Here is a 15,048-nt window from a genome sequence, read left to right as displayed (position 1 = left end):
AATGGTATGAAATAACAACATTGGCATTTTTGCAACACAGCCTTACTAAGCTCACACCCATTCACCTAGAGGGCATCTACAACTATCAACTGCTGCTGTTGCCATGCTACATTTGTGTTAATCATTCACAGCTGCTTTCAATGAAGAACAACCAAAATGCTGTGCTGGAAAGATCAGTCATATTGCGAGTTAATGTCTTAATTTTAATTCACCAGCTATATTAAAATTGAAATTTTTATTATTTGACAAACAATTTCCCTGTGTTATGATTGGTCGCGACACAGTCACATGATTTTATTATTTGACTAACAATTTCCCTGTGTATTATGATTAGTCAAGACACAGTCACATGATTTTATTATTTGACTAAGAATTTCCCTGTGTTATGATTGGTCTAGATACAGTCACATGATTATATTATTTGACTAACGATTTCCTTGTGTTATAATTGGTCGAGACACAGTCACATGATTTTATTATTTGACTAACAATTTCCCTGTGTATTATGATAAGTCAAGACACAGTCACATGATTTTATTATTTGACTAACAATTTCCCTGTGTATTATGATTAGTCAAGACACAGTCACATGATTATATTATTTGACTAACAATTTCCCTGTGTATTATGATAAGTCAAGACACAGTCACATGATTTTATTATTTTACTAACAATTTCCCTGTGTTATGATTGGTCAAGACACAGTCACATGATTATATTATTTGACTAACAATTTCCCTGTGTATTATGATAAGTCAAGACACAGTCACATGATTTTATTATTTTACTAACAATTTCCTTGTGTTATGATTGGTCAAGACACAGTAACATGATTTTATTATCTGACTAACAATTTCCCTGTGTTATGATTGGTTGAGACACAGTCACATGATTTTATTATTTGACTAACAATTTCCCTGTGTTATGATTGGTCGAGACACTGTCACATGATTTTATTATTTGACTAACAATTTCCCTGTGTATTATGATTAGTCAAGACACAGTCACGATTTTATTATTTGACTAACAATTTCCCTGTGTTATAATTGGTCGAGACACAGTCACATGATTTTATTATTTTACTAACAATTTCCCTGTGTTATGATTGGTCAAGACACAGTAACATGATTTTATTATTTGACTATTAATTTCCCTATGTTATGATTGGTTGAAACACAGTCACATAATTTTATCATTTGACTAACAATTTCCATGTGTTATGATTGGTTGAGACACAGTCACTTGAATGTAGTATTCATGTAAACGAATCAACCTTATGAACAGTGATGCCAAATTTAACCATTTATTATTAGAAACCAAAGGCTTTACTGAATTCAGGGTACTATCCAACTTATTTAAAACATAGTTTCGTTAAATACTAGTAAACATTCAAGGTAAATTTTGAATTTTGTCATAATACAACAGAACAGATTCTATTATTAAATATGACTTGAACATAACAGTTCCTTATCATTACACAATATACAGCATATATTAAATACAGTGAGAGTGTTGTCAAAACACAATAATCATGACAGGAAATGGTGTGATATTCACCTCATCACCATATATAATTATAGATCATTAAGAAATGATCACACAGACAGAGACAGAACAAATATAATTAACTTCTTTAAAAGTGGGAGGTGATGCAAACTTTATATATACATGCATGCCTGCATATATTATACATGTGATCTGATTCTTTACTGTTTACTGCTTAATGGCCATTTATCATCATAATATTAAAATCCTATAATATAAGACCAGCTTCTATACTGTAGGCTGTTAAATCTTATACTTAATCATAAATCAACAGACCAAATGTTCTAAATTCAAAGGGATTAAAGTCTTTTACACACATGATTTGGAAACTCTATTTACCAAGGAACCATTTTAGGGGTCTGTCCTGCAGAAATGATAAAGTTCCTAATGGAATCCCAGCCAGATTCCAATCTTCGTTTCTTAGCACTCGGTCCTGTTTGCCCGTCACTGCCAGTACAGGAGATCTGGGTGACTTCAATCATGTGTGAACTTTCAGAAAAAATCTGAAAACATCAGCACAACGTCATGATAAATTTGCATTATATTTAATAACAATTATCAGGGAAAAAAACCTTTGTAATTTAATGTGCCATTTTTCTGTTAAAAGAAATTTTTATGTTTACATATAAAAGATTCATCCAACAGTGGTCACAAAAGAATTAATAATGCCAGAGCAGTATGGAGATTTTATTTCAGATTATAACACATGTATAAATGAAGAAATGGATCCCATATAAAGCAATTTCTTGAGTCTGAAATTCATTTTTTTTCACTGTTCAATGGGTACAGATTCTGAATATCCCTCTATGAATTATTTCATACCATAAATGAATTACCATATAAGGTAATTCAAAATTAGAGACATATTATTTAATCACATTATCATATTTTTTAACTCATATTTGATATATCACACTCAGATACACATGAATTATTAATTATCTGATAAATTTATGATCGTTTCTGTGTGAACCCCTCACTACATTTGGTTAAAAATATTTAAAATGCCGTTTGGTAATTTGTGGCAAGACAAACTGAGGCAATAAACTGCTTCAAAAATTTAATCAATCAATACCTGTTGACAAACATCTACTGCTAAATCTACAAATGCTAACTTCAACTCCTGTATTTTCCCCCTAAAATATAAGTAAAACATTCAAATTTCATGGCAAATTATATCAAATATTGATGGATTTCAAATGTTCAAAAGTTCACACTATTCTTCATATTGGGAAATAAAGGAAACTAATGAATTTTGATGTCAGTTGTTCCCTAAAATTGTAAAATGTTCTAATAGTTATTTTAACACAACCTGCATTTTTCCCTGTTGAACATAGAAGGACTGAAAGTGTATGTAAATATGCAATCAAATCACCGTTGACAACCTTTTTTTTAAACATGGGACTGGCCATTAAAAATGTGACACTCTGAAAATAAGTACAGAAACGAATCAAGCACAAATTTTCGTGCATATCAGACTGGCGTTTCTGTTAGTTTTACCCATGCCGGAAAAGTTCATCATGCTTAGGATGACTATGAAGTTGGATTTCATACATTGTTGTAAGAAAATAGTTACGGGTGTAATGACATAAATTTCCATGGAAAATTGTTTTATTAAGCTAATGTTTAAAATATAATGGAATATGGTAGAGTATGAAAAAAAAATATCTGACATATGTTTGCTGTTCGGATCGGAATATCTGAACCGCAACATATGACAGATATTATTAATCTTGATATCAGGAACATACCATACAACTGCATTGTTTTTGTTGATGGGTTGTGAGAATTGAATTAATATATCCCAAGCAGTGATATTATTGCTTAATTAAATCACTGTTTGTCCTTTGGATGCGTAACATAATTACCTATTTCTTGAAGGTCCCATTTGCTGAATCTCTGAATACATCAATTCATACAACTTCTTGAGATTACTCTGAAATTATTCAACAATCTCAAAATTATATGCTACAGGAGAAAACTTATATCAGCCAGCAAAAATACAAAAATTTATCATATACCTGTAAATATTTGTCTACATTTAATTCAAGTATCAAATGCACAAATACAACCAAAGGTAATAAAATCTTTATAACTTGAGTGTGAAATCTAATGATATTGCTGGCATTGTGCCATTTATGTATATCAATGTATATTATTGTTGAATGTATAGTTTGAAATGTATTGTATTATTTGTATTTGGCTCTAATGGATTTTAATAGCTAAGAACAGATCAAACTGCGCTACCACACCTCCTCAGATCCTATTCAAGTAAAATCTACTCAAGTGCAAAATACAAGTTCAAGATATGCTTGTGACTGTTTGAAAACTACTCTACGTATCTTTTTGGTTGAGTTTTATGTCTTTTATGTTGCACCAACAAAGTATAGGTCACATGGGAACTTTCCAGCTTTTTTTAGATGAGGAAGTTGTAAGGTGCTCCTCTGTATGTTATTTCAGGCAACAACGGCAGCTGAGTAGAACCACCAATGTTTCGTAAGCTAGCTGGATAGCTAAAAAATATGACTTATGAGCTTACTGGCTTTTCAACTTGAAACATTCCCTGATTTATCATATAGAAGTAGATTTCAGAATGTTTATAACTTTGACTATATATCAAGTTTTCCGCACAAAGGAATTTGAAGTACAGTAAAGTTATAAAAGTGACATTATGCCAATCCATGGGTATATAGGTAATGAACAGGTGAAAGTCAAAATAAGTTTACATTTTACCATAATTCCTTTCAATTTTATAATTTACTTCACATGAATGATAAATTACTCTAATGGCCGTAGGAAATTTATGTAAATATCCATCAGAATTTACCTGTAATGTTTTATTTATAAAAAGAGTGGGACAGTCTTATTATAGTTTTGGCAGATTTATATCTTAAACATTTTACAATTTCAACAGTTAGTCACTCACCATTATAAAAGTCAATTGTTTGAAATATATATTCAATCCAGCTTAACTTAACTATGAAAAGAAAAGAGCATAATGTCACTTTAAGCTTGTACAGTAGTACATAAAGCATTTTTTCTTTTTTTTTTTCTTTTGTAGTTATAATAATACTTTAAATGGTGTATTATACTGATATTCACTGACCATCCATTTGTCCCAGTCAACAGCGTAAGCTCCAGGCGAGCCATTCTTCAGGCCGTTAGGGTGATGACACCACATCTGTGTCTGCAAAAACTTCAACAACTCATCCTGCAAATTTAACACATATTCACAATAAGTGGAAATAATCCTGTTACATATCTTATAATAAAAGTCTTGGGTTTGGACTACAACTATTGTGTCACAAAAAATATGAACATTACTATGCATAAAAAGACCAAGTCTGCGACTATGCAAGTATATCTTGTTGCCATTACAGATCAACAATATCTCTTAATATTCTCATAAACAGTATAGAATGTAAGTTTACTGCAGGAAGTAAGTACTTAGTATACGCTACTGCCATTCTTGAACTAGATCCTTACACTATATAGGTAAAATGACAACCTTCAAAACAAAACATCTTTATTTTAAATGTAATATCATTTCGTGTGCATGACTAAAATTCATGCTTTTAAGGATTCGAGTCATAAGAATATCTTCAACACAAAAACGTTAAACACTCACACAAACAATTTCTGAATCAAAATAAAAACAATGCCACACGTCCTTAAAGCTATATCTCATGAATTTTTTTTATAAAATTGAAAAATGATATCATAGCATTGTGAATTCAGAAGATTTGTAAAATATAAGTCTCTATTGTATTTCATACATAAAATAATTAGTTAGACCAAAAATATCAATTAATTAATCCAACACCCCCATTATTTTATATAGTTTATATATACTTTATCATAACAAAGCTGGCATTTGGGTAGAATCACTATCCTAGAGTAAGTTATTGAATAGCTTCTCCAAATGTAAGATTTTATTTCTACAGCCGGATTCAAACCAACATTGGATGAAAAGATGATTCATGGTAAACTATCACAACCATTTACATATGGAGGCCCCAAATTTTGGCCTAGAAACTTTCTATGAGAACAATTATACCTTTAACTCCTCTGATGCGACATTATGCCATAGGTATGGCAATTTTGGTACAATCTCTTCTCCCAGCTTACACACTTGAACTCGTGATGTTGGCCCTATGCTCTCTATGAACACATTTAAAGCTGACAGCATATGTTGTAACAACAATGAAGATTTCTGATATCTGTTAAATAATTAAAATACTTGAACAAATGTCCTACTTTTAAGTACATAGCTAAGTCAAAAAGTTATTGTTGCTTACAGCTTTCACCTACTATTATGTCATTGATAGCTAGCTGGTACAATATTACAACAATTACAAGCAATTTTTATAACATCAAAATGACTTCAAAGAATTTAATTTAATTCATCATGATCAAAGTTTGGTTTTAAAAACTCCTATAGAGATCATTTAAAGAATACTGTAGGTATTAGAATCGAATATTCATAAATCGAAAGGGTAATAATCTAAATCTGTTTTAAGGTATGAGCCCCCTAATGGGCACTATAAGGAACTATAAAATTGACAACATAGGTCAGTTATATACTTTAAAAGACACAAGAATGCAAAATTTAAACAAAGTTTACCGTATGGTTTACGAGTTATGGAGATTTTTCTTAAAGAAAGGCTCTTTTTCAGAAATGAGTAACTCGAAATATTCTATTTTATAATCATTATGAAAAAATGTTTTCCTATAAAACATTTTTAAGAAACAAATAATAGCATTCAGCTAACAAATGACCCAGCAAAATTATGGTTTCTACTCAAAATGTTTGAAATATGTATATACTGCAGCCCTTCAGTATCACGATCATAAATCTTATAAAAATAATAACAATTATCAGATATAGCTTCTTTTCAATTAAAACAAATCAAATATGAAAAGATTGATATATGATTATCCTATATCATAATACTTACTTAGCTCTGGAAAAGAATTCTGTGAAGAAAGCTAGAATTTTCTTTGGTCTGACATCACATTGTGAAGTTACTCCATTGATTAGAGAATGAATAATCTGTGACAATACAAGCTTGTCTATCTTCACATCTGCTTCATTAAAAAGCTTGAAAAACATAAACAGAAGCTCTGAAATTGAGAGGAGAAAATATATTTTAGTCAAACTCATGGAATTTATTTCCTTTTTGTGTTCACTTACATATTCACAGTTACAGTTATATAATGCCATGGTGACCTTCCAACTTTGCTATACTATTGAGCAGAAACTTAACTTGTCCCATTGTGATTTATTTTCCTGACAATTGATCTCCCTCGGCTAATTCAAATCATTTCATAAAAGCAGTCGGACACTTGCAGAGATTATGTGGCTGTAGAGATATGACAAAATTGGCATTAAAACCAAAACCAACAAACAAACTCTGCTTCATTTTAAACATTTATATACAATAGTAAACTATCATTAATTTCTAAATACTGAACAATATAAACAAAGAATCTATTCTTAACTAATCTTTACACTGCTGCCTTAAAATTAAGCCTGTTATTTCTGAACCATTATATTCTTTTTTTATTCTGGTATAAAGCAATGTTTGTTTAAGAAATAGATGTCAATTTTGAGTGCATTATTGTAGAATAAAAGATGTTTTGAGTTCAAAAGTAGAAGTAACTTTCATGATCTTACTAACATCATATCTGATCTTAAATTTGTTGTTTTAAATTGCTTACAAAATATATAGGAAGAACACATTTATAGTCTATGTATTTAACCCTCGGGTAGGGCCACCATTAAAAGTTGTCTCAGTCAGGCTATAGTATTCTGAAATCTATATGTATATTATCCTCTGGTAACTAACCTTCCGGTAAAATAACCCTCTGGTAGGGCCATTTATAGTTGTATCAGTGAGGCTATATTCTCCAATATATCATGTCAGCAATTAACAAGTTGTAGTATTTAATTTATTTTAACTTTTGCCAAAGATGATTTTAATGTACAAAAAATATCATTTCACTTTGAGATATATCAAATATGCACAACCACACTAAACTTATATATTACACAATTTGTACAAAAGCAATCATCAAATAAAAATAATATAGATAACAAGCTTATTTACCATGCCATTCTTTCGTGTTTAATTCCACCATATATTTCCTGACTGACAAGACATTCTTCAGTAGTATACTACAGTAATCTTGCCCGTATGAGTCAAGTGTATATTCCTCATGTAAAATCTTTCGTATATGATCAAATAACAGACTACCCTTTAACTTTGGGCTTCCTACAACACAACATAACACAAGTTTATTATAAGAAATGGATTTAACTCATTACAGGACTGAAGCAGTACCTCCATACACTTGCAGAAATCATGATCACAAAATATACAAATATCATTTTATTCGACGATTCTTACATTTTTCATTCATTATCATTATCATATATAAATCGGTGTGAAAAGATGAAGTAGACCTTTAAAGTTTAATCTGTTGGGTGAAAAGACAAGATTTTAGCATTTAATCATTCAAGCGACTTGTCCGGTATATACCAGAATATGGTATATAGTATGGTGCTCCAATCCTTTTTTAGTCTCACTCATAAGAAATATAGATCTGTGTTTAATGAAGTGAATAAATAGACAGATTCATGAACAGATGAGTAGTGATGTTCCGATTGTCGCAAGTCGCCGATTATCACTTACTGTTATGTAAAACGACAATAATCGATTCACAAAAGTTTGTTCCGCGACGTCGTCAAAATGTTTTAATTATCAAAGGGAATTTAATTCTCACGGTAATTTTCCTTTAGGAACACCTCACGGATCGCAAAAAATCACTCAGAGACAATTTGGAGTTGAACAGGATCAATAAGTGATGTAAAACAAAAGAAATATAATGTGATGAAAATGGTATTATTTGATATCCATTGAAAAATAAAATCTATTTCGTAAAATTATGACTATATAAGGTTAAAACTGTGTTGAAAAGTGCTAAATGAAGTTCATGTTATTAAATATAATCAAGTGCCTTGGTAAGAAATGTAACTTCCCTATTATTTTTTAACGCGACTTTATTCGAAAGTTATCGATTATGTCCCATCCGACTGAACCGATTATCGATTGGGACAAATTTCATCCGATTTCCATCACTACAGATGAGCATGCAGAGTGGACCATAATATTCTTCTGTCGTATCATTTGTGACTTATCATAAGTAGGGCTGTCATTGAATATCGCAATATCAATATATCATCGATATTCATTATCCGATACAATATTGATACACACTTTCAAATATCGATACAAGCTAAAAATAAAAATAAAATTATTTCTGTAAGTGAATATACCTCTTTTTCCAGTTTGCTTGGCTACCTTGAATTTTAAACTCCGTTTTCAAATGTCAGTGACAAAAAAAAACAGAAAAAAACAAACTTTCTGTTAGTTTGTAGTATTTGTAATAACATGATCCCAATTATAACACATATTTAAATGTTTTTCATTGTATTTACTGTCAAAGTCTATACATCATCGATATCCCTCGATATATTGATACAAAATTTCCATCAATGACAGCCCTGAATTCATAAGAAATAGTAATTCAACCTGCTGAACATCTTAAATGGACTTGTCTATCTTTCATTGTCCAACCCTACAAAACTATACTCATCATTTTTAGGAAAATTTTTCGAAAGTTGAACTGAATGAATAATGATCAGTGCAGACCATGATGAGATGGCAAGGATGCGTCGGCTGATTATGGTCTTTACTAGTTGCTATGATAAATTTGGATAAAGCTGGGGCCACGTTTGACTTTATCGAAAGATTTTGTAAATGGAGTAAAACGGCGATAATCTTGATGTTTATTTCGGCTGTTGCGTTGTTTATATTACCGTTGAAATTTAAAATTGACCATCATCGTGAAGAATTATATCTTCTGTGTCGATGGACCAAAGGATTATGTGAAAATATTGGAAACGGAATAAATTACATGGTGATGTTGACGGTAGGTGTGTGGATTTTTTCCGGCGAACATTTTTATCTTGTGTATTATTATAGACATTGAAATATGAAATTTTTTCAAAACAGCTTATATTAAGTTTTTTTGATATATATGATCATTACATGTGCTTGGATTGACAAATATATATTTTAATTGGATTTTAAAGTCATTTTAAGCTCCACACCCCAAGTGTCTGTGAACAAAACAACATGTTTAAAGCTCTAAAAAATCTATTTTCATAACATATGCTTGCTATGTAACTGGATTACATGTATTGCTGGCAGTAAATATATAAAATTTCTAACCTTTGTCAGCAAGCCTAATCACATGTTTCACAAGTGCACTTATTTCTTGTTTTCTGGACTCTCTGTTGCTGAGTGTTGTACGCGAGACTTCCTGGTTGGCATTCTGAAGCTCTTCTGTTTCCATGGTAACATAAATACTCACAGACTGGAATTATTCAAGATGATAACAAAACAGAACTTCTTGTGTGCAAAAACATTTTAAACACTTCATTGTTCAAAAAAATAAAATGTTTTGATTAAAAAATTGCAGACTATGATGGCAGTTTGAGATTTAAGAAAAGAATAGCGAGTAATGGTGCTTGTACTGACTCATCCACTCATACGTAAAAAAAATTAAGATAAAAATAATAATAACAAGGGTGCCATAGTCACAAAATACGCCCGTTTACGAAAGCTTTAGATGGAGATGGGGGCATTATGGATAAGTGTTATCTAGCAAGCAAGTTTTTATTCTTGGCACTGTGTTGTTAAATGAACCTTAAAACAAATCAGTAGGGAAGATATGCACAGGATGTGTGACCTTGACCTTGGTCGCAGGGACCTGAATTTTATGCACGGCACTCAGCCTCACAATGATGAACATTTGTGCCAAATTATATTGAAATCCCTCTATGCATGTAGAAGTTTTGCTCCAGACAAGTGTTTTTCTATGAGCTCTGTGACCTTCACCTTTGACCTAGAGACTTGGTTCATGTGCAGGGCACTACGTCTCATGGTGGTGAACAATTCTATAAAGTAACATTAAAATTCCTCCAAGCATGTAGAAAATATGCTCCGGACAACATCTGGATATTTAATCATCTCCAGTGACCTTGACCTTGCAAATATTAACCTAAATGTGTCACACCTGTAGTCATGATAGTTACCATTTGTGCTACAATCCATCAATAAATGATGACTAAATGGTCCCTATACACATCTTCAAATTTTTATCTGAACTTTGACCTCTATGTGTAACCTTGACTTTGGTCGCAGGGATCTGAATTTTGCGTGCGACACTCAGCCTCACAATGGTGAACATTTGTGCCAAGTTATATTGAAATCCCCCTAAGAATGTAGAAGTTTTGCTCCGGACAAGCGTTTTTCAATGAGCTCTAAGTGTGACCTTGACCTTTGACCTGGAGACCTGGATCATGCATGGAGCAATACATATCATGGTGGTGAACATTTCCATAAAGTATTATAAAAATTCTTCCATACATGTAGGAGATATGCTCCAGACAAAATCTGGATATTTCACCATCTTTAGTGACCTTGACCTTGCATATATTGACCTAAAGTACATGTGTCACAGCCGTAGTCATGATAATGACCATTTGTGTTACAATCCCTCAATAAATGATGATTAAATCGTCCCTATACACATCTTCATATTTTTATCTAAACTTTGACCTCTATGTGTGACCTTGACCTTGGCTGCAGGGACCTGAATTTTATGCGCGACACTCCGCCTCACAATGGTGAACATTTGTGCCAAGTTATATTGAAATCCCTCTATGCATGTGGAAGTTTTGCTCCGGACAAGCGTTTTTCAATGAGCTCTAAGTGTGACCTTGACCTTTGACCTAGAGACCTAGTTCATGTGCGTGACATGGCTTCTCATAATGGTGAACATTTCTATGAAATTTCATTAAAATCCCTCCATGCGTGTAGGAGATATGCTCTGGACAAAATCTGGATATTTCATCATCTTTAGTGACCTTGACCTTGTATATATTGACCTAAATTATATGTATCACAGCCATATTCTTGAAAATGACCATTTGTGTTACAATCCCTCAATAAATGATGACTAAATGGTCCATATACACATCTTCATATTTTTATCTGAACTTTGACCTCTATGTGTGACCTTGACCTTGGCCGCAAGGACCTGAATCTTGCGCGCGACACTCCGCCTCACAATGGTGAACATTTGTGCCAAGTAATATTGAAATCCCTCTATACATGTGGAAGTTTTGCTCCGGACAAGCATTTTTCAATGAGCTCTAAGTGTGACCTTGACCTTTGACCTAGAGACCTGGTTCATGTGCGCGACACTGCTCCTCATAGTGGTGAACATTTCTATGAAGTTTCATTAAAATCCCTCCATACATGTAGGAGATATGCTCCGGACAAAATTGGACGCCACCCGCCCGCCCGACCGACCGCCCGCCCGCCAGGGGCTTTCCCATAATACGTCCCGTTTTTCAAACGGGCGTATCATAAAAAATTCAATGTTCCAGTCCTTCTATTCTGAGAAAAGATGCTTAAAATGAGTGCCTTTCTGGGAGAACTGCTTTTTTAAACAGGTAAATAAGGAAAATTTAAACTGGAGCAAAGAATTTTCTTATACTTTGCATCATTAAAAAGAATCGTAATTGAAACAAACTGATGAGAAAAATTGGGTGGGGGTGGGGGTCACCATCCTATTTTATCTGTACCTGAGTGAAAGTGTGTTTTTGCTCTTTTTATCAAGACACAACAATTTTCATACAATTCTTGCCTAGTTTCCTAGAACTTACCCTAAACACACTTTCCCATGAGAAAATCTTGCTTGAACTCTTAGACGACAGCTTCTTCTCATGGCTTTTGTCCAGTGCCTTTTTAGTCGCTGAATGGGATAGTACATTTTTCAGCTTCACAGCAGCTTTCTATAAATAAGAATGTTCTTTAAAATAGAGAAAACAAGAATCCCTAAAGATTAAGCCCAACATGGAAAAAAATGAAAATGTTTCAGGCTTGGGGTTTGTTGAGCCTGTTCATGGATGGTACCGTAAAGTACAAACTTCTGTCCACGCCCCCTAGCACTGGCTTATATTAAGCAGAATTCAACATTTAAATGTAATAAGACACAATACCTAGATAGGTAAGTTTACATGCTTTAGCAAACAATTCTTATGTTTTCAATAGATCTGTCACAGGGTGAGAAAAATGTGCAGCCTGACCGGGACTCGAACCCGGGACCCTCGGAATACCGTACCGCGGCTCTACCGACTGAGCTATCCGGCCGCTTACACATCTTCTCCCCTAAATAGTGAACAGTTCTGAACCGTGACATACTCCCCTGCTATATTGAAATTCGTCCTCGAATTTCACAGAGTTACAGAGCAATGTAAATTAAACTCTGAGCTATATCAGTCACGGCCCCACGTTGGGCGCCAAATGTCACAGGGTGAGAAAAATGTGCAGCCTGACCGGGACTCGAACCCGGGACCCTCGGAATACCGTACCGCGGCTCTACCGACTGAGCTATCCGGCCGCTTACACATCTTCTCCCCTAAATAGTGAACAGTTCTGAACCGTGACAGATCTCAGGAGTTATATATTATGAGTTTCATGTAAAAAACTTGTCTATGTACAGGAGAGCTGTCAATGATTCAATAATTTTGATATTAAATGATAAATATTAATGATATATGAAGTATTATTTATCTTATTATTTCATTTTCTCATTTAAATGTTGAATACTACTTAAGCCAGGTGGGTTAGAAAGTGTGGACAGTAGTTTGCAATTTATAGTATCATCCATGAACAGGCACAATAAAGCTAAAGCTGCAACATTTTCAAATGCCGTTTTGGGCATTCTTTAGGCATTCCTTTTATCTCTATCTCATTAAAATACATGGTCTGTGCATAAAAATATGTACTGTTTAAAAATGCCCCCATCATGTGCATTGCTGACCATATTTTTTCATCCAATACGAATTTTATAAACATGGGTATAAGTCGAAAATTTGGAAAAACCTTAAAAACTGTAATTCAAAATCATTTTCCTACATAATCTAATAGTAAAACATGATCAAATTTGTCACAAAAAAAACCTGAGCTTCAGGCATATGCCTAAAAACTTGCACCCATGTATAAAGACAATTGAACTTGTCCAATAAGTAATTACAGTATAGTTTAAGATCGGTCCATTTGACAGGGTATCTGCTTCTATTTATGTTTTGAGTGACTTTTTTTCGTCCTTTCTAGACATTTTATCAAATCAGTCAAATTTATTGATTTTTTCTGTATTGATTTTGTATTGTTAATCTATCTACTGAATAATATCAGTAATGATTGTTTTAATAGTTGACAGCTGTAATGTACAGCAGGATGAACAGACACATATACAAGGGCAAACTTGAAACAAATATAACCCTAAAGTGGTGGAGGCAATAAAAAGGCAACTTGGAAATATAACCAAGTGCTTTTACTTATTCTTAAAACACAAATTTATGGTATAATGTACTCTGACTACTCACCCTACGTTCTGGACCTCGTTCAGAATTCAAATCACGACATATGTTATAAACATCTGAAATCTGCCTGTCCATCGTTTTATAGCCTGAAATTAGTAGACATAGTTGAGTCAATTTAAATTTGTGTGTGTTTGGTTTACCTACCCTCCCTAACCGAATAAACCATATTGGCGACCATCAATTTGAATGTATTTCAAGGTATTAATAATAATAATATCAAAGAAAGACTTTGCATTCAATATAACGCTAATGAACCTTTTTCTCATGCAAAACATCTGCTGAAGCATGAGGATGCCTTTAAACCTGAAGCCCACAATGTGAGGGATTTAATAAGTTTGAGGCGCATAAGCGCTCTTCTTGCTTAAACAAGAGGCTTAGAGCAATATCAGTGATGACATGTTTCACCTGATGATAGCTTAATTTATCATGTCATTACATTGATTTCTGATGATAAAGTGCATGCCTGATAAACCTAGCTTTATCAGTCACCCCAAGCTTTATCAGACACCTTATCAAAAATATGCGAAATTTGCGAAATGAAATAAAAGAATGGAATATATTTTCCTGCTACTGAGTTGGAAATATTTAACTGATAAACTTTGAATCGAATAGAAATTTTGAATATGAACGCGTCACTTACAATTAACTAAAACATTCGGGACTATTTCTTTTTGATTTGACATTTCACATATTATTGCGCGCCGTCTGAACACGAGAGGTTCTGGATAGGGTTTTGCTTCAATTAAAATAAAAACAAATCAATCAACAATTGAAATTGAAAACATGATAAATAGAATACCAAACAAGTGTCTAATATTATAAAAATTATCAGGCTCGGCACGAAAAAAAATGAAGAGCTCGGCACAGCCTCGCCCTTCTTTTTTTTTCTTAGCCTTGCCTGATAAATTTTATAATATCAGACACTAGCATGGTATTCTCTATTTAGCAGTTGTATAGAGGGATGATTGGACAGTTTGATG

The 15,048-nt window shown here is 33.0% G+C and overlaps 1 protein-coding gene across 1 annotated transcript in view; it reads right to left on the bottom strand.

Annotated features, from left to right (window-relative positions):
- Window positions 1-14,221, bottom strand: part of LOC132735315 (serine-protein kinase ATM-like) — an 80,847-nt gene extending 66,626 nt beyond the window's left edge. The window contains exons 1-10 of the mRNA XM_060722255.1: window positions 14,072-14,221; window positions 12,347-12,475; window positions 9,843-9,987; window positions 7,656-7,820; window positions 6,504-6,669; window positions 5,603-5,765; window positions 4,652-4,756; window positions 3,414-3,481; window positions 2,621-2,681; window positions 1,885-2,048 (exon numbers count right to left, since the gene is read on the bottom strand). Coding sequence (XP_060578238.1) covers window positions 1,885-2,048; window positions 2,621-2,681; window positions 3,414-3,481; window positions 4,652-4,756; window positions 5,603-5,765; window positions 6,504-6,669; window positions 7,656-7,820; window positions 9,843-9,987; window positions 12,347-12,475; window positions 14,072-14,143 — 1,238 coding nt within the window. The 5' untranslated portion in view covers window positions 14,144-14,221. The remainder of the gene's footprint in view (window positions 1-1,884; window positions 2,049-2,620; window positions 2,682-3,413; window positions 3,482-4,651; window positions 4,757-5,602; window positions 5,766-6,503; window positions 6,670-7,655; window positions 7,821-9,842; window positions 9,988-12,346; window positions 12,476-14,071) is intronic.
- Window positions 14,222-15,048: the final 827 nt, after the last annotated feature.

The sequence above is a fragment of the Ruditapes philippinarum genome, unplaced genomic scaffold, assembly GCF_026571515.1.
Source record: "Ruditapes philippinarum isolate M1 unplaced genomic scaffold, ASM2657151v2 ctg3764_1_1_1_1, whole genome shotgun sequence".
NCBI classification, from domain to species: domain Eukaryota; kingdom Metazoa; phylum Mollusca; class Bivalvia; order Venerida; family Veneridae; genus Ruditapes; species Ruditapes philippinarum.
This window is presented reverse-complemented; position numbering and strand designations above follow the sequence as displayed.